This window comes from Larus michahellis, chromosome 3 (genome assembly GCF_964199755.1).
Source record: "Larus michahellis chromosome 3, bLarMic1.1, whole genome shotgun sequence".
Taxonomy (NCBI): Eukaryota; Metazoa; Chordata; class Aves; order Charadriiformes; family Laridae; genus Larus; species Larus michahellis.
In genome coordinates, this window is record NC_133898.1 from 130,499,574 (window position 1) to 130,517,415 (window position 17,842).

Below are 17,842 nucleotides of genomic sequence, written 5' to 3' on the forward strand. Positions count from 1 at the left end.
TCTTCCTACCGCTCCTGCCAGGGGAGGCAAAGCCCTGACCCTGCCGTAGGGTTTTGGGGGAAATCTGGGGGAACTGGGCACTAGAGCCATGAGGGTGAAGTGTCCCAGCTTGTCCCTGAGGCGGCTGGAGCAAAGCCAGGCTTAACCCAGGTCTTGGGCACAATCCTGTGTTTGTGTGGGACAGAGAGAGGCAGGTCCAGGCCAAAATTCCTTCCCAGAAAGGGTTGTGAAGCATTGGAAGAGGCTGCCCAGGGCAGGGGTGGAGTCGCCATCCCTGGAGGGATTGAAAAGCCGGGCAGACGTGGTGCTGAGGGCCATGGGGTAGTGGTGGCCTTGGCAGTGCTGGGTTAACGGTTGGACTCGATGATCTGAAAGGTCTCTTCCAACCTGGGCGATTCTGTGATTCCCTAAGAGCCTTCACAGCCCCAAGGCTTGTCTCCCAGGGTACAAACACCTTCAGAGGGCTGCGTTTGGCAGGCCGGGTGCGGATGCAGGATTCTCCCCCTCTCCAGCATCGCTCCGGGTCCCCGTGGGTGCTGCTTGCACCCGCAGCTGGGCCCTGTGGTGGCAGGCAGGGAGCAGCGTGGGCGGTGGATGTGGATTTTATTTTGTTTGTCCTGATGGGGATTAAACTCCCGTATCATTCGTATTGCCATTCCCAGGGGTTAGGCGAGCCCCAAGGATGGAGGGGAGCGAATGCCACTGCCGGGAGCTGCTCAGCCCTGGCACCAGCCTCCCCTTTGGGGACCCCTCCACAACCAGCATCCCCTGGGGAAGGGTCAAACCCTTCTCGACATCCACAACCCCCAGAACAAAGCAGGCGCAGAACCAGGCTTCGAAATTCAACTGCTTCTATTCAAGAAGAAACTAGCGGCGTAATTACACTCAGCGGGTGCCTGCCTTCTCCCCCCGGCCCCGGCAGCACCGGGTTTAACGCGCCAGTCCCTGCTCCTCTCCTCCCGCGAGTGACAGCAAAGTGACAGCAGCCGACCACAGCGCGCGCAGGGCAGCGTCCGGACGAGTGCGAGCCCCGCCACAGGGAGGGAACAGGCACAGTTAAAAATATAAATGTCAATCTGTACTCTTATATTATATATATTTATATATCTGAAATACACAATATTGGTTCCTTTTCCTTCTTCCCCGCCTTCAAAGGCGGCACTGTGCTCTCTGTCTCCCCGATCTCCCTAACTACGGTGGTTTGTGACGAGGATGAACTTGGTACGAACTAACGGCAAACCCCGGACGCTGCCGGTTTGTTACTACCGCTCCCGGCACGCAGGAGAGACGTGGCGTCTTCCCATCCGGCCCTGAGTTTGGATCTCCTCGTGCCCAGCGCGCGGTGGCCGGGGCCCCGTGATGCTACTTTAATGTCATGCTGTCCCCTGCCTGCCCGGTGAAACCCGGGATGCCCGGAAAAAGGCAGCGTGTGTCCCTGGCCCCGTGCCCGCCGAGGGTTGCAAGCTGGCGTGCGCTTGCACGCGAGCGTGAACGGCCGGAGGAGCCCACCGAGGCGGCCCCGTGTCTCCTTCCTGCTCAGCCACAGGCGCGATGGAGCGAACCCCCCCAGCCAGAAACCTCCGGTGGGGGCTTGGAAAGGGTCGTGCGAAGGGGTTGGTTTCTCGAGTTTGGTTGCGGATCCGGATGGCAGTGGGATGGACGCTCCTGGCGGCGGGTGCCGGGTCCCTCCCGAGCCACCCCGCTCGGCGCCGGGGGGCGGTGGCTGTGGTGGTGGGTGGGCGCCGGACCCTCACGAGCTGTCCACCACCTGATGGGGCAGGGTGACGGAGGAGCCGTTGACGAAGGAGCCCTGCTTCTCCCGGCCCTTGAGGAAGAAGGTGAGCAGCTCCCCTTTGCCTTTGACGTAGATGGCTCCCCGGCGCACAAAGCGGAAGCCGTACTCCTTCAGGATGAGGTGGGTCTCCTCCACCACCTGCGGGGACAAGTGGACGTGGTGGGAGGCTTGGGGGTCCTTCCCTGGCTCATGGCATGGGGAGCAGGGACCCCCACGTGCCACTTGGACAACAGGTCTACCCGCCAGCTGGGCGCCCACCCCATTGTCTTGGGGTTCCCTTCTTTGAGCCCCACCTTGCCCCATTCCCAGCTCGGAGTAGCCCCTCAGCCAGACCTGACCCTCCCGTGTGCTCCCAGCGCTGCTGTCCCCCTCCCACCCAAAGCTTGGGGTGTTTTGAGGGCTGCAGCCCCCACCACGGGTTGCAGATTTGTCCCTACTCCTCGTCACCCCACCTGTATGTTCCCCATGACGCCGGTGGACTCCATCCTGCTGGCCACGTTCACCGTGTTGCCCCAGATGTCGTAGTGCGGTTTGCGGGCGCCAATGACACCCGCCAGCACGGCCCCCTTGTTCATCCCTGTGCAAGACGGGATGCAGATGTTATTCTGTGCCTGGTGACATGGACAGGACATCCTGGTCTGCAGGAAAGTCTGTCCCAGGGGGTGGGTTGGGGCCATGAAGTCCACCCCCCCACCAGCACCACTGCCTTCAGCTCGCAAACTACAACTGTTGCCCAGTGTCCCACCACTGGTGGGGAAGGAGGGATGGGGGACACCAAGGCAGACCCTGCTCCACACTCCCGGACTTGCCTATGCGGAGCATGAAGTTGTTGAAGGATTGGTAGTTGATGTTCATCAGCGTCACCTTCATGGCTAAGGCAAAGTCGGCCAGGTCGGCCAAGTGCTGCCAACGCTCCTTATCCGAGAGGGTCTCCTTCTGCAAGGACAGCGTGGGTCAGGCCTGCGCACCCCTTGCCCGCTGTCCCCCCACCACAAAGACTCCTCACCTTGGCGCTGTAGCCATTGGCGCTGGCATCAGGAGTCACTCCAGAAGCGGCCATGTAGGTGCTGCCGATGGTTTTGATTTTGGTGATGCACCGGAATTGGGGTTCATCCAGGAGCTGAGGCATGGAGACAGGACCCTCAGGCACCCCAGGGCCACACAGGTCCTTCTACCCCGAGATGGGGCAGGAAGGGAAGGTCTGGCCAAGTCCCATGTCATCCCCGTGACTGATTCCATCCCGACTCACTGCGTCAAAGTCAGAGATGATCTCGTTGAGGAACCGCAGGCACTCAATGCCCCCGTTGTTGATGCTTTCCTCCGTGTAGAAGTCAGCAAAGTTGGGGAGGGAGGCGAACATGACACCGATCTCATCGTAGGACTGGCTGTACAGCTCCTGAGGGTGGGACAGGAGGGTGACCATGAGTCGGGCACATGCCCACACATGACACCAGCACCTCCGGCAAACCCAAACCCTCCCATGAAGCCATCTTCCCTTGGCACATGTGAAAACATGAGGGTGCTCTGCAACCTTACCTTGCATGGCCAAGACATCATCTTCATACAATCAAAGATGCTCAACCAGAGCCTTCAGCAAAGCCTTTGGATCCAGAGCCCACCCCCCCAAAAAAAAAAAGTAGGGCAAATCCCCCCTCCTGGGCGCCCCTCACCTCGTCCCGCTTCTTGGAGCCCAGGAAGTGCCGGGCCACGTGCTCGGGCAGCATGTTGGTGACAAGGGCCTCATTCCAGCGCCGCATCTCGTAGACCCGCTCCTTCTGGTCGTGGACATCGATCTTCCAGAGGAAGAGGGTCCTGGCCAGCTTCTCCACCTGTGGGTGGGAGGAGATGGCTGCACTCCCAGTTCCCACCCACCAGTGGGTCTCCTCCAGTGCTGGGAGCATCATGGTTGCTGTGGGGCCAGTCTGGGCTTGGACGCAGCCTGGAAGAAGGCTCTGGGACAAAGTGAAGCCCTAACTGGGGACATGAGACCTGCTCCGAGGTGTAAAAGGCACCCTCACAGAGCAGGCATGGGCTTTGGGGCCACCACGTGGTGCCCATCCCTAACCATAGGGGTAAGACGGAGGTGTTCTCTGCACTGATGTGGTCCTGGAGCGACAGGGCTTCCTTGGAGAAGAGCTGGAGACGCTGTTCACAGCTGGGGACAAATCCTGCTGCCTTGGAGCTTGCAAGAAATAAGGGCAGGAGCTGAGGGTGAAGACACAGAGGAGATGGGACCTTCCCGGGGCTGGGGTCAAGTCACTCACGTGGCGAGAGAAGTAGTAGAAGCTGAGCATCACGATGAAGATCATCGCTGTCATGGAGTACTTGGAGGGGACCAGCGAGGACCTGCCAGCAGAGTCAGCCAGGCGTGGGTGGGTGGTGGGCACGGCCGTGCCCCCCAGCCCCGTGCCCACCCCCTTGCCACCCCTTACGTGCTTTGCTGGCCGCGGCGGCGGTCGTACTGGTCAAAGATGTGCTCCCAGGCATAGATGTTGACAGCGCCGGTGGCCCCGGTGATCAGCACCATGAGGGTCAGCTTGACCATGTGGCTGACCTGCACCAGCATGATGGTGGCCACCAAGGCCAGCAGGGCGATGTAGCTGTAGTACTTGGGCTGCTCCCCGCAGCCACCCGGCCGCGGTGGCCCCACCGTCCCGTTGCCCATCCCACCGTGGTCCTGCCGGCAGCTGAGCTGGGGGCATGAGGGCAGGGTGAGGACAGGGACGTGGGGACAGGGTGCACCTCTCCATGGGCTGCATGACCACCCAAAGGGACAGGGTGCTTTGCAGAGCAGGACGAGGACACCTGACCTAAATTTCCCCCCGACAGTGCAGCCCTGCAAATTGCGTTAACGATCGGCCATGCACGGGGCTGTGCACAATTATGGGTTGCCTGGATGGAGGCTGGAGCAGGCTCAGCCCTGCTGGTGCCTGGGCTGGTGGCTCACCATGTCCACGATGTCGGCCATGGTGACGATGATGATGGCAGCCATGGCCCAGGTGTTGCGCGCCCAGCGGGTCCTGTCGATCCAGGTGGAGAAGGCCACGAGCTTTTTGGGGAAGACCTGCGGGGAAAGGAAGGTGGGGAGGGGTTCACGTAGGCAGGACACGGTGATGGGACATCACAGTGTCCCATCACCATGAGTGGTGAGCCCATCCCATCTCACCCGGGGGAAGATGGCAGCCAACGAGCAGAGGGTGAGGATGAGCAGCAGGATCTCTCCCACCACGAAGGTCACATAGTTGGCCACCAACCTGTCAAAAAGGCCAAGAGAAGATGGGTTTGAAGCCCCGCGGAGCCAAGAGTGGCTTGGGGCCACCCATCCCCACCACCTCCCTGCTGTACCAGGGGTCGATGAAGACCTCCACCAAGGCGGTGAAGAAGAGGACAACGCAGGAGCAGCTGAAGGCGGCCCCACTCTGCTTCTCCTTCTCCACTGAGTAGCGCGTCTCCATTTCGGGGTCGATGAAGCGCATGGAGAGACGGAAGGTGCTCTTCCCCTTCAGCCTGCCGGTGACAGTGCCCGTCAGCGCCCGGCAACACCGGGGACCTGCCGAGCCGTGCCAGGACGTGCTGCCGGCCAGGGTGACTCACGCCTGGATAGACTCGCGCTCCAGCAAAGCTTCGTTGAGCAGCTTGTTGAGCTCCTGCTCGTTCTGCGAGGCGTCGATCACCCGCTCGGCCAAGTCCCGCAGCCGCAGCCGCCGCCGAGGGTTGGGGAAGGAGGGGTTCACCGCCTGCGCCCGCACGGCCGAGGCATCAGCAAGACCATGCCGGCACCCACGGGGCGCTCAACTGCTGCGGTGTGGCTATCAGCAACCCCCCCAAATGCAGGTGAGGTGCTTTGCATGGGCTGTACCTCTCCATCCTCCTCCCCACTCTCCAGGACGCCCCTCACCCTGGCGTCGGGCTCCTCGGGCTCCTCGGGGCTGGTGCAGGCCAGGCTGAGGCTGCCGTTGCGCTCCTTGGTGTTGACCAACGGTGGGGAACCACCATGGGACGAGGTCAGCGACAGCTTCTGCAAGGTGGAAGGTGGTGGGTCACGGTGGGGTGTCCCCCCCCCAACCCCATCTCACCATGGTGCCGCTGCCACCACTCACCACCCCGTTGATGCCGTTGCGCAGGGGCTGCTTGGGGACCACGACGAGGTAGGTGACGATGCCCTTCTCCTTCAGGTACTCGCAGCGGGAGCCACCTTCACCCGGCTCCACCTCGAACTCGCCCTTCAGGCAGTCCATGGTGCTCTGCGAGATGTGCACCCGCCTGCCGGCACCGGGCGCCAGCGTCACCCTTGGGTGCAGGGCACCCCATGCCAGTCCCCCGCCTCCCCCCTGGGGATGCTCACCCGGGGATGCCCCCCGCCTCCATCTTGTTGGCCACGGTGACGTCGGTGGACCACACGTCGTACTGCCAGCGCTTCTGGCCCAGCACGCCCCCCAGCACCGTCCCGCTGTGCACCCCCACCCGCATGTCCACCGCCGTCTTGGTCTTCTCCCGCACGTAGCTGGGGGTGGGAAGGCAAGGACGATAAAGGATCATCAAATCATAGAATGGTTTGGGTTGAAGGGACCATTAAAGGCCACCAAGTCCAACCCCCTGCCATGAGCAGGGACATCTTCAACTAGACCAGGCTGCTCAGGCCCTCGTCCAACCTGGCCTGGGATGTCTCCAGGGATGGAGGTGACCCCTTTCCCAATCCATCCCCACCCCACAGCCCATCCCAATCCCACCCTCCCCATCATTAATGATCACCCCATCCGTATTTTGATGCATTTTGCAGAGGGTGGATGCCCAGGGTGCACCCCAGCCCACCAGGACCCCCTGCCCACCCCGACACCCCACTCTGGGAGGGGGGTGGTGAAGTCTCCCCGCTCCCCCAGGAGAAAGCCCTTACGAGATGGCCTCCACCATGGCCAGCCCCATCATGATGGAGCAGACGGCGTGGTCCTCCCGGTACTCGGGCAGCCCGCAGATGCAGTAGTAGCAGTCGCCCAGGATCTTGATGCGCAGCTGGTGGTATTTCTGGGGAAAAAAGGGGGGGGGGGGCGGGGGCACGGTGTCAGCTCCCCCCCGCCCTCCCATCAGCCGGGACCCCCCCTCTCAGCTCCCTCCATCCCTCTCCCAGGCTGACCTTGACCCACGCAGAAATCTCCCGCGCCCGGCTGGGACACAAAATAATCGGATTTTCCATTCCCACCCTGCCTCCCCCCAGGGCTCGGCCGGGAGCCCGGCTGCACCCTGGCTGTGGTGGGCGGGGGGGCTCCCCCCTCCCCAGTCCCCCGATCCCCCCATCCCCTTCCCAGCTCTATTTTTGCAGCGCGGGGCAGGGTGTCTCCCCCACATCTCAGAGCCATAGTATTTTAACCTCCTCCCCCCGCCATCCCGGGATGCGGCTTTCAGGTGGCGAGGCGGTGGCTGAGACCTGCCCGACTCATTGCAGGCCAGGCCGGGGGGTGTCGGGGGCGGGGGGGGGGGTACACTCACGGCTGCCAGCTTGTCGAAGCGGGCGAAGAGCTCGTTGAGGAGCTTCACCAGCTCCTGGGCGCTGCAGGAGGAGGAGAGCTGGGTGAAGCCCACGATGTCCGCGAAGAGGATGCTGCGGGGAGCAACGGCGAGTGGCTCAGCCCCGGCGTCCCTGTGTGTGTGTGTGTGTGTGTGTGTGTCTGTGTGTGTGTGTCCCGCACCCCCCCTCCCCCCTTCCCCGCTGTCCTTCGTCGCTGGGGCACTCACGCCTGAGAAAAGGCTATTTTTGGGACACGGCTGAAAACGCTGCTCTGCAAACCACGGCTGGAGCAAAAAGGGGCCCCAAGCCGCGGTCTGGCTGGTGGCCGTCCCCTCTCACCCTTCGTTTAACTGCAAACCACCCCAGGCTCTCCCTCTTTTCTAGCCAGGACGGCAAAATACACATTTCTGCAAAAAAAAAAAAATAATAATAAATTGGAGATTTCATCCCACAGGGTGAAGGTTGGGTCCTACCTGACGTTCTCGTGGCGGTACATGTACATGGTGTTGAACTGCTGCATCTCCTTCTGGCTGGGGTCCTTCTTCATGTCCTTCAGCATCTCGTCGGCCACGTGCTTGGGCAGGATGGAGAGCATCAGCCGCTCCTGGGGGACGGGGCAGGGATGGGAGTTGACCACGCCACGAAGCCAAGCCCCGTGCCAAGCGCAGCAAGGCAGAGGTGCGAGTCCCAGGTGGAAATCCCTGGTGCAAATCCCCGGTGGAAATCCCCGGTGCAGATGCCCGGTACGTGCTCCACGGTCCAAGCGCTCCCCTCTCCGTGGGAACAGGGAGCAGCCAAGTGACATTCCCAAGCTCCCAGCCCCTGGCTGCTGGTGCTGGTTGTCCCCAGAGGATCCCGGGGCTCAGCCAGGTCTTTAGCTCACCCTTTCAGCCGCACGCGGGGAAGGAGCGGGTGGATCAAGCCATGGGTGAAACAGGAGATTAAGCTCAGAGCTGGGTGTCCCAGGCACCCCGGGGAGCTGGGAGCCACCACCCCAACTCCAAACCTGCACCCATGGGTGGAGGGAATGCTCCCATGGGTGGCAGGTCCCCCTTGGTGACACTCTGCCAGGGATGCCAACAACTGCTTTTTACCATTTTCCTCCCTATTTTACAAGGTCTCATCAAGATTTTTTGCAAGTGGGAATAAAGCCCAGCCAGGGAAGGATGGGAGGGCGGCGGGTTTGGGGCGCTGCAGCCACCAGCCTGCCGGTCCCCAGAGCCGTGGGAAGAAGGGACAGTCCCACAGACTTATTTGGACACGGGCTGATGAGCTGCAAAATTTGCTCGTGCACCCAGATCCCTTCTGCGGGTGCAACACAGAGAGCAAACCCTCACTGGGAGCTTGAGCCTTAAAATGCGTTGGGTCGGCCAAGGCTTTATCAGCCCAAATAAACCTGGGACATGGTGCTGGGAGCGACCTCGGGGTCTGCCCTGACATCCCAAGGCTTTATCAGCCCAAATAAACCTGGGACATGGTGCTGGGAGCGACCTCGGGGTCTGCCCCGACATCCCAAGGCTTTATCAGCCCAAATAAACCTGGGACACGGTGCTGGGAGCGACCTCGGGGTCTGCCCCGACGTCCCCCAAGGTCCCTGCGAGCTGCCCCAGGGTGTCCTGCCCCAAAGGTGGATCGGGGCCGGGTGTATGGATCTGGATTAAACCCTGCCAGGGAGGATTTATCAGTTTAAAAGCGCCGTGGGTTCCCCATATCCAGGCGTAAGACTCAACCAGGGTCCCCCAGGAGGATCAAACCCACGTGGGCACATCGTACCCATTGCCGTCCCCGCAGCCCCGGAGCTGGAGAAGGGATAGATCTTCCCGGCTGCGTGTGGGGATTGGCACTAAATGTAAGTAACTTGGTTAATGAAGCAGGTTTTTCCCCCGGGACGGGGGCGTTTGCGCGCGCAGCCGCGACGGGGCTGTTGCTGGAGGAACGGCACCATGTCCCCGTCCCCGTCCCCGTCCCCGGGGGCTGCTGGCAGGGAGGCGTGTGGGAGCTCCCCGGCTCCTCTCGGCTCCCGCTAACCTTAGCTCTGCCCACCGGGCTGCCCGTTCGGCCACCACTGGTGCTCTGGAGGGAGGAGGGAAGGATCCGTCCGCCAGCATCGCTCTCTGCCCCATGGCCCCCCTGCCCCGAGCCACTCGGCCACACGCCAGCAGCTTTTCCTGCAACATCACGGGCTATTTTTAGCTCAATTCCCTACGGAAAATGAGCTCATGTGATAACAATCCCTGTGTCCCTTCCTGTATCCCACTGAACCCACGAGCTGGGGCCCTGAAGGCGCTCTCGCTCGGAGCATCCCCCTGCCCCAGGATTTGCCTCCAGCACCCAAATCCCTCCCTGGCCCTAACCCCTTATTAGCCATCAGAGCATCCACCCAGGTTTTGCAGCAAAGAGGACGCCGGTGGCACTGGCCCGGCCCCGCCACGTGCCTCTTGTTGCCATTGGGAGCAAATTGCTGGCAGCGGATCGACCAGATAAGAGATGGGAGACAGGGAGAGAGGCCCCAGATAAGGTGCTAAAATTAGCCTAGCTCATCACCGGACGGTGGCTGGAGACAACAGGGCTTTGAAACAGCCGGCTGGCACCACGACGCCTGTCCCCTCCCACCGCTCCTCTTGCCAGGCCACCACGGCACGGTGCTGGCACAGCCATGTGTGTGGGGCTCTGCTGCAGGACAAGCCCATGAGATGGCTGGGGTCCCGATGGGGACCTGCTGGTGGCCATGCCTGGGGACGGGGACGTGCTGTGTGGCCAAGCTCAGGGATGGGAATCTGCTGGTGGCTGTGCCTGGGGATGGGGACATGCTGCTTGGCCAAGCACAGGGATGGGGACATGCCATGTGGCCATGCTCAGGGTTGGACACTTGCTGATGGCCATGCCTGGGGATGGGGACATGCTGCATGGCCATGCCTGGGGATGGGGACACACTGCGTGGCCATGTTCAGGGATGGGGACATGCTGCGTGGCCAAGCATAGGGATGGGGACACGCCGCGTGGCCAAGCATAGGGATGGGGACACGCCATGTGGCCATGCTCAGGGTTGGAGACTTGCTGATGGCCATGCCTGGGGATTGGGACACGCTGCGTGGCCATGTTCAGGGATGGGGACGTGCTGGTGGCCACGTTCAGGGATGGGGACATGCTGCGTGGCCATGATGCTCAGGGATTGGGACCTGCGGATGGCCATGCCTAGGGAGAGGGACCTGCCATGTGGTTGTGCCTGGGGATGGGGACACGCTGCGTGACCATGCTCAGAGCTGGGGACATGCTGGTGGCCGTGCCTGGGGATGGGGACATGCTGGTGGCCATACCTGGGGATGGGGACCTCCCATGTTGTGTCTGGGGCCAGGGACATGTTGCGTGGCAGTGCCCAATGACAGGGACCTGCCTTGCATGTCCAGCAACAAGGACATGCAAGGCCAACCCTTGGGACCTGCCATGCGGCTGTGCACAGGGCTGGGGACCTGCCACGTGGCCGTGCCTGGGGACCTGCAATGTGACCATGTGTGGGGACGGGGACCCGCCACGTGGCCATGCCCAGGGACCTGCCATGAGGCTGCACCTGGGGACGTGCCACGTGGTTGTTCATGGGGATGAGGACCTGCCACATGGCAATATCGAGGGACCTGCTGCGTGGCAGTGCTCGGGGATGGGGACAGCTTAGTGGTGGCCATGGCAGGAGCTTGGAGGTCCTGGAAGAGGATGGTCACATGGAGAGTCCTCAGATTGGGCACAAAACTGCAAACGCATGGCCTCCTGTCCCCATCGCCACCTGCCATGGTCCCTCCATGCTGGGCAGGGTGCAGGCTACGGGTGCCTTATCCACGTCCCGAAGCTGGTGTCCCATCGCTGTCCCCTGCCCTGTCCCCACGCTGTCCCCTGCCTCCTACCTGCTGCTGGCTCTGCTCCTCCAGGTTGAGCTTGACCTCCAGGGACTGGCGCGCTTCGAGGAAGGCTTTGCGGTGCTTGCGGTCGGCCATGTAGTAGGACATGGTGCCCACCGTGATGGCACAAAGGTAGATGGCGACATTGGACAGGATCTTTGGGGACAGAGAAAAGGAGATGGGGGTGAGCGGAGCCATGGGGACAGCGCTGGTGTCACTGCAAGTCCCTATTTGTCAGCGGAGCCTGATCGGTGAGAGTGGAAAAAAGTATTCAACCGATGGAGGACATAAAATACACCCTGGGGATAAATCACAGAGCCCCGGCCACCATTAACTGTTGGGGACACACGCTGGGGACCAGGGGGACCGTCACGGTGGCTCTGCAGGAGGGATCTAGCTGGGGATCACGCCCTGAGCATCCGAGGAGACCTCATGGTCCCCGCAGGCTGACTTTGCTTCATTAAAGCTTGCAGAGATGTTTTGGAAAAAGGCAGGCGGGTGGCGGGGCCGGGCACAGCCCCGGGGGACGGCGATGCGGCGGCTCACGTGCCATCCGCGCCCTCCACCCCTGCCACGGGAGCTGCACCCCTTCATGCAGAAAAAGTTAATAAAACACAGCCAAATCCTAAAATCACGTATTGACTCGTGCTCCTGACCCTCTATGTCCTTCTGAACGGCCAAAACCTTGGATTTTGCAGCACTGGAGATGGATGTCCCTGCGTGTTGCTGGCTGTGACAACCCACCCCGTTTTCCTTGGGGTTTCAAGGGAGCATGGTGTGGAGGATCGCTGCCTCGTCCCGAAGGCTGGACCTGTCCCAACCCTGGGTTGGGCCCTGTCCCCATGGGCAGGACTTTGTCCCCATGGGTAGGACCCTGTCCCATCCCACAGGCTACAGCCCAGCTCCAAGGGCTGGACCCCATCATCCAGGCTGGATCCTGTCCCCATGGGCTGGACCCTGTCCCCATGAGCCAGACCCTGTCCCCATGGGCTGGACCCTACCCTTTGGGCTGGATCTTGTCCCCATGAGCTGGACCCTGTCCCATCCTGCAGGCTACAGCCCAGCTCCATGGGCTGGACCCCATCATCCAGGCTGGATCCTGTCCCCATGGGTTGGACTTTGTCCCCATGAGCTGGACCCTGTCCCATCCCACAGGCCAGACCCCAGCTCCATGGGCTGGACCCCATCCTCCGGGCTGGATCCCCGTGGGATGGATCCTGTTCCCATGGGATGGACCCTGTTCTCACGGGATGGACCCTGTTCTCACGGGATGGACTTTGTCCCCATGAGCTGGACCCTGTCCCATCCCGCAGGCTGGACCCCAGCTCCATGGGCTGGACCCTGTGTTTCGGGCTGGATCCTGTCCCCATGGGCTGGACACATCCCACCCCACCGGCTGGACCCCGGGTGTCCCCACAGCCCGGGACAGACAGAGCAGGTTTGCAGACGGGAGCAAAGTGCTCTTTGTGGAAAATCTGACCGATGAGGGAAAGTTGAAAGAATTCGGTTTGTTTAGTCTAGAAAGGGGAAGAGCGACGGGGAGGATGTGATAACAGGCTCCAGCTATGCCGAAGGGGTGATGGGGACATGGAGACGTCCTCCCACCCCGTGGGCCATGGGCTGTGTCCCAGCCAGTGCGGAGGAGGCAGCGGGAAGAGCACAGAGCCGTTCCTGGGCTGGTCTCCATCAGGGATGTGCTGCTGCACTCAGCATCCTTCTCCTGATCCCGAACTCCCCGGAACCAACCTTGTCCTGTCCCTGGTCCCCATACCCCATAGCCCAGCTCACTCGGAGGAAAGCCCTAACGTGACCCCAGTCCCTGGGTGTCCCTGTGCTCGGAGGTGTTACTACCCGACAGCATCGAGCACTGAGTAGCCCAGTCTCACCACATGGCGACAGGGAGGAGCTGCCAACCCCTTCCTCGCAGGGGGAAACTGAGGCACGGATGAACCGGGCCACGTGCGGCAATAAATACAGCGCCCTGGCACTGGCGGTGCTGGCACGGCACCATCCCGGGGCTGAAAAAATTATTTACAGCAGGGGAAACATTTTTTTGGGGGGCGGGGGAAGAGCACGATGAGCAGGGGAGAGTACATGGGCTGGATCCTGCCCCATGGCCCCACGGCTGCAGCCGGGGATCCCCGGGAAGCCCCCGCACCCACGGCGCGGCAGATGGCGAGCGAGGAGCCGTCTGGAGGTGGGCATGGAGAAGAAACCCCCAAAACAAGCAGCCACTTGCTATTTTTAACCTGCCTCTTGGGTTGTCATAACAACGGGCAACTCTCCTGGGGCTGGAGGGGCACGGGGCGGCTCGGCACAGCTCGGCACAGCTTGGCATGGCTCGGCATGGCTCGGCACGCCGGGGCCACTGGAAACCCCCTGGGGACCCGCTCACCCAGCGCTGCATGGCACGGCTGCGTCCCACCCCGAGCATCTCCCAGCTGCACCCTGCAGCCGTGCAACGGACGCTCAGCCCCCAAAACTTCCCCCAGCGCCTGCCCGCATGCCTTGAGTTGCAAAACACTTCCCAGCATCCCAAACACCGCCGGGAAAACCCCGACACGGAGGAGACCCCACTCCCGGCACGGTCACCGGTTATTATTTGCACTCAGTAATTTGGGGGGAAGCGCGAGCAAGACGCGCGGGAGTGTGCATGGCCCGCGGATTGAACCTTTTCCCTCCTTCCCCACCCGTATCCTGCAGGAAAAGTCACGGTGGGATGCGCTGGGACCATCCGAACCGGGACCGGCCGAGCCTGAGGATGCTTCGTAGCTGGTTCACACACAACCGCAGCAGATTTGGCCCCAAACGCCACCAAACCAGACCCCCGCTGCCACGATTCATCCTTCGGGCTCCTCCTCGGTGGCCAACAGTGGGGCAGAAGCCACCGGCATCTCTCTCGAACCTCCCCCACCCCGGGCCGTGCCGGCCCCGCTCAAGCGACATCCTCCGGTTCATCCTATTAATAGCAGTGCCCTCCGGGAGCCGCACCACCGGCTATAATAATAAAGCATATGATGTTTATTTCTGGACATAATGTTCCTCCTTTTGCAGCAGGCAGAGGCTGAGGCATGCCGCGTTGCCAAGGTTTTTACTGGCCCCGGACTCTCCGTGCCACGGCAATGATTAACGCGGTGGTGGCGGCGCATGCCCGCTGCCGGCCCCGGGGTGTGGGGGGGAGGATGGCCGCATGTCCCCCTCACCTCCCGCATCCCGGGGCTGGTGGCAGCGAGAGGATTCCTTGGCTTGGGATCGGCCACGTGCAGCGTTTGCATCCCAGAGAAGGAGCAAAAACTGGGGAAGCCGCCGCTGCACCGGGATTTCTCCCGGCGGCGCGGTGCCTCTGGCCGAGTATGGCTGGGAGGGCACCCGTGCCACTGCCCCCGCACCCAGCCTGGCACACTCCAGAAACTGTGCCCCAAAAGTGCTTTTCTTTGCAAAAACCCCATGTGACACCAGGACATGGGCCATGCCAAGGAGCCAGCCCCATGCCACACACCCCAGCAGTGCGGGAAAAACCGGTACCTTTGGCTTTTTGGAGAACAGGCTCCATTTTCCAAACTCCTTTCCAACCTCAACTCTCCCAAAACCTCCAAAAAAGTGAATAAACACCCCCAACCCCCACTTCCTATTTACGTTGGGAGCAGCTGGAGGACTCCTGGGACCTGACCCAGAGCATCCCCAATTCCCATAGCATCCTCCCACGGAGACCACACCATTATGGAGCAGAGCGGATGCTTCCAGCGGGATTTTCCCCGCTGCCGTCAGCAGCCGCTGGCACACAAATTTTTAGCTCTGGCTTATTTCCCCCCCCCTCCACGCCCCCAGCCGTAGAAAGGCTCCCCACATCGATGGTGGGAGGAAAGGGACTTGGCCAAGCAGTGAAACCCACTGATTTAGGGAAAAAAACACAGTTTCTAGCTGCTCCAGGTGGGTATTTCCCAGGAAATATCAAGAACCCGATGGGTCAGGCGCCACTCTCCCCCCACCTGACCCCTATGTCCCCTCCTGAATGGGTGGCCCGTCCTTAGGGCCACATTTGGGCTCAGGGACGCTGTTTCTCCAGCTTTGCTGGTGCAGAAAATCCCCTCAAAGCGTCCCCGGGCTGTGCTGCAGGCGCGGGGCTGGGTGATGGGCATCGCTGGGACCATCCCCCAGCTTGGGACCAAGCCGGGGCCGAGCGGCCACCCGGCTCCTTCCTCCTGGGAAAGCTCTGGTGGCTGTTTGCGAGTCCGGAAGCTGGGCTCCTGCCACGTTTCTGCTAAAAATGGCCATTTTTAGCCCTTTTTGCAATTCAAAGGGAAATCGGCACAAGCAAGGCCACCGGGCAGGGTGGATGGGAGAGCCTGCAGTCCACCGTGCCTCAGTTTCCCCAGCAGCCCAACTGCAGCACAAGTGTCCAGGCATTCCGGGTGGCTCCCGGGGACGGATCCCTGCTTGCAGGGCCGGGTCTGCGGCCGTGTGTCCCAGCAGGGGTGGGTGCTGCTGCACTCCCCAGCACCCCACTCCCTACACGGGTTGATCCCCGGATATGTTTTGAGGACCGACCCCCCCCCCTGCTCCCAGCAAACACCATGAGCAGTTCACAGCATCCGGATATCAAATATGGATTTAGGGTCAGGGCACAGGGATGGGGATGGAACTCATGGAAACGCAAGTGGGGATGATTCGCCCATCACTCCCCACCACCCCAGGGGGGATGCCGTGTCCCCCCCGCCAGCCCTGTACCTGTCTCAGCAGCGCGCCCTCGTCCAGGGCGTCCTGTCGCTGCTGGGCGACAGTGACACCGAGCACCAGCGTGTGGATGCCGCAGGAGACGGCGGTGATGAGCACGATGGGGGCCAAGCGCAGCGGCAGCGTGATGAAGAAGGAGAAGACGAAGAAAGCCTGCCAGCCCACCGTGTCGCTGGCCTCGGGCGAGCGGGAGAAGTTGAGACCCAGGTAGCAGAAGATCTGGGCCAAGATGAGGACCCAGAGGACGTAGGGCAGGAACTTGCGGGCCACCCGTTCGGGGAGCAGCCTGTACTTGCAGAGGATGAAGAGCAGCACGTGGGCGACCAGCCCGGCCGCCGCCGCCAGCACCGGAGCCAGCTTGTCGGCGGCATAGACCACGGCGCACATGACGAGGACGTAGCAGTCAAAGAGGGCGGCAAAGACCACCAGCACCAGGAGGGTCTCGTGGCGTTGGCGGCGGAAATAAGTCTGGTAGAGGTTCTCCAAGGACTCGGGAGCGAAGGTGAGGCGCATGAAGCGGGGTAGGCAGAGGCAGGGTCCCGAGCTGCGCACCGTCACCTCGTGGGTCCGACCCACGCCGTGCTCGGGGTCCGACGGCAGGCTCACCGAGTAGTCAGCGGAGTACTCGGCCGAGCACTCGGGCTCCGAAAAGGCCCTGTTCCTGGGCATTGCGGCGCTTTCCCCTGCTCCGGCCCCGCAGAAACGCCGCGGTCTCCCCCGCGCGCCCCGATGCTCACCGGGGCATCGCCCGCAGCATCCCCGTCTCACCTGCCGCCGAGCTGCGAGGCCTTTCCCCTTCTCCTGCAGCCGTCACCCCGAATCCCGTTGCGTGCCGAGGAGCGGTCGAAGGAGGGAAAGGGGGATAATTATAAATACGGGGCGGCGTGGTGCGGGGAGGCCGGGGGCCCAGCCAGCCTGCTTCCCCAGCTCCCTGCCAGCTCGCTCCCCAGCCCTTGCGCACTGCCAGGTTGCAACCGAAGCGCCGCGGAGCCCGAAAGATGTCGCGATGCCTCCCCGCTCCTCCTTCGAGGGCAGCCGCTTCTGGGGGGCGATCCCCTCCTCTCCTCCCGGCTTCGCCCCTTTCCCAGATGCTTCGTTCCACGGGGATGGAGGGATGGAGGGATGGATGGATGGATGGATGGAGGGATGGATGAAGGACCGGGGTGGGGGGGGGTTGGGGAGAGCAGCCCGATGCGTTTCGCCTCTCCCGGCCGCTTCCAGCATCCTCCGGCGGCCCCCGCCGCCCGCCTCCCCCGCTCCCTACGCCCCGCCGCCCCCTCCGGCTCCGCGGGGCCGGGGCGGAGGCGGCGGAGGCGGCGGCGGGGGCATGGTAAGGCTCGGGGAGGGGAAGGGGGGGGGGTTAAGGATGAAGGGGGGAGCGGGCTGGGCTTCCCCGGGGCCGGGGGCGGGCAGGCACCGCCGGCCGTGCCGGTACCGGTGCGTCTCCGCCTTCCGTAACCCTCTCGGTGCCGGCTGCGGGGATGGGGAAGCGGTTCCCAGGGGGAAAATGGGAGTGCGTGTGTGTGTGTGGGGGTGTTGCCCCGACTTGCAGCCATCCCTCGGCCTCTGCTGCCCATTCCATCCTCATCGTCGTCCCCCTCCAGCAGCTCGCAGACCCCACAGCGCCCGGGGCTGCGCGCCGTAGGGACCCATGGATCTTGAACCGATTGCCGACGGCCCCGCTGGGAGCCAGGGACCCCGACGCCAGGGGATGAGCACCCATAAAACCTGCCAGCCCACTCTTCATCCAGCTCCGCTCACCCCATCGTCCTCTCTGGGGTCACAGCCACCTTACAACAGGGGAGCAGAGAAACCCAAGGTTTCCCCCCCGCTCCTTTGCCTACGTCACCCAAATCACCCCCCAAACTGATCAACACCCTGCTGAAACCTCTTCAGAAAGCTCCCCCTCCTCTTCCCCGT

At 62.5% G+C, this 17,842-nt stretch overlaps 1 protein-coding gene across 2 annotated transcripts; it reads right to left on the reverse strand.

Annotated features, from left to right (window-relative positions):
* Positions 1-821: 821 nt before the first annotated feature.
* ADCY3 (adenylate cyclase 3) lies at positions 822-17,723 on the reverse strand. 2 transcript variants are annotated; one of them, XM_074582160.1, is made up of 20 exons: positions 15,917-17,723; positions 11,195-11,344; positions 7,772-7,902; positions 7,280-7,391; positions 6,690-6,817; positions 6,141-6,299; positions 5,896-6,058; positions 5,694-5,813; positions 5,390-5,532; positions 5,141-5,302; positions 4,962-5,049; positions 4,743-4,859; positions 4,228-4,487; positions 4,060-4,141; positions 3,466-3,624; positions 3,045-3,191; positions 2,802-2,915; positions 2,605-2,731; positions 2,248-2,372; positions 822-1,933 (listed from the first exon to the last, which is right to left on the reverse strand). In XM_074582160.1, exons 1-20 carry the CDS (start codon positions 16,589-16,591, stop codon positions 1,751-1,753), a joined length of 3,345 nt encoding a protein of 1,114 aa, XP_074438261.1. In that variant the 5' UTR covers positions 16,592-17,723; the 3' UTR covers positions 822-1,750. The 2 variants fall into 2 exon arrangements, with proteins under 2 accessions (XP_074438261.1, XP_074438260.1); XM_074582159.1 differs by having other exon boundaries at positions 5,655-5,813; positions 15,917-17,722.
* Positions 17,724-17,842: the final 119 nt, after the last annotated feature.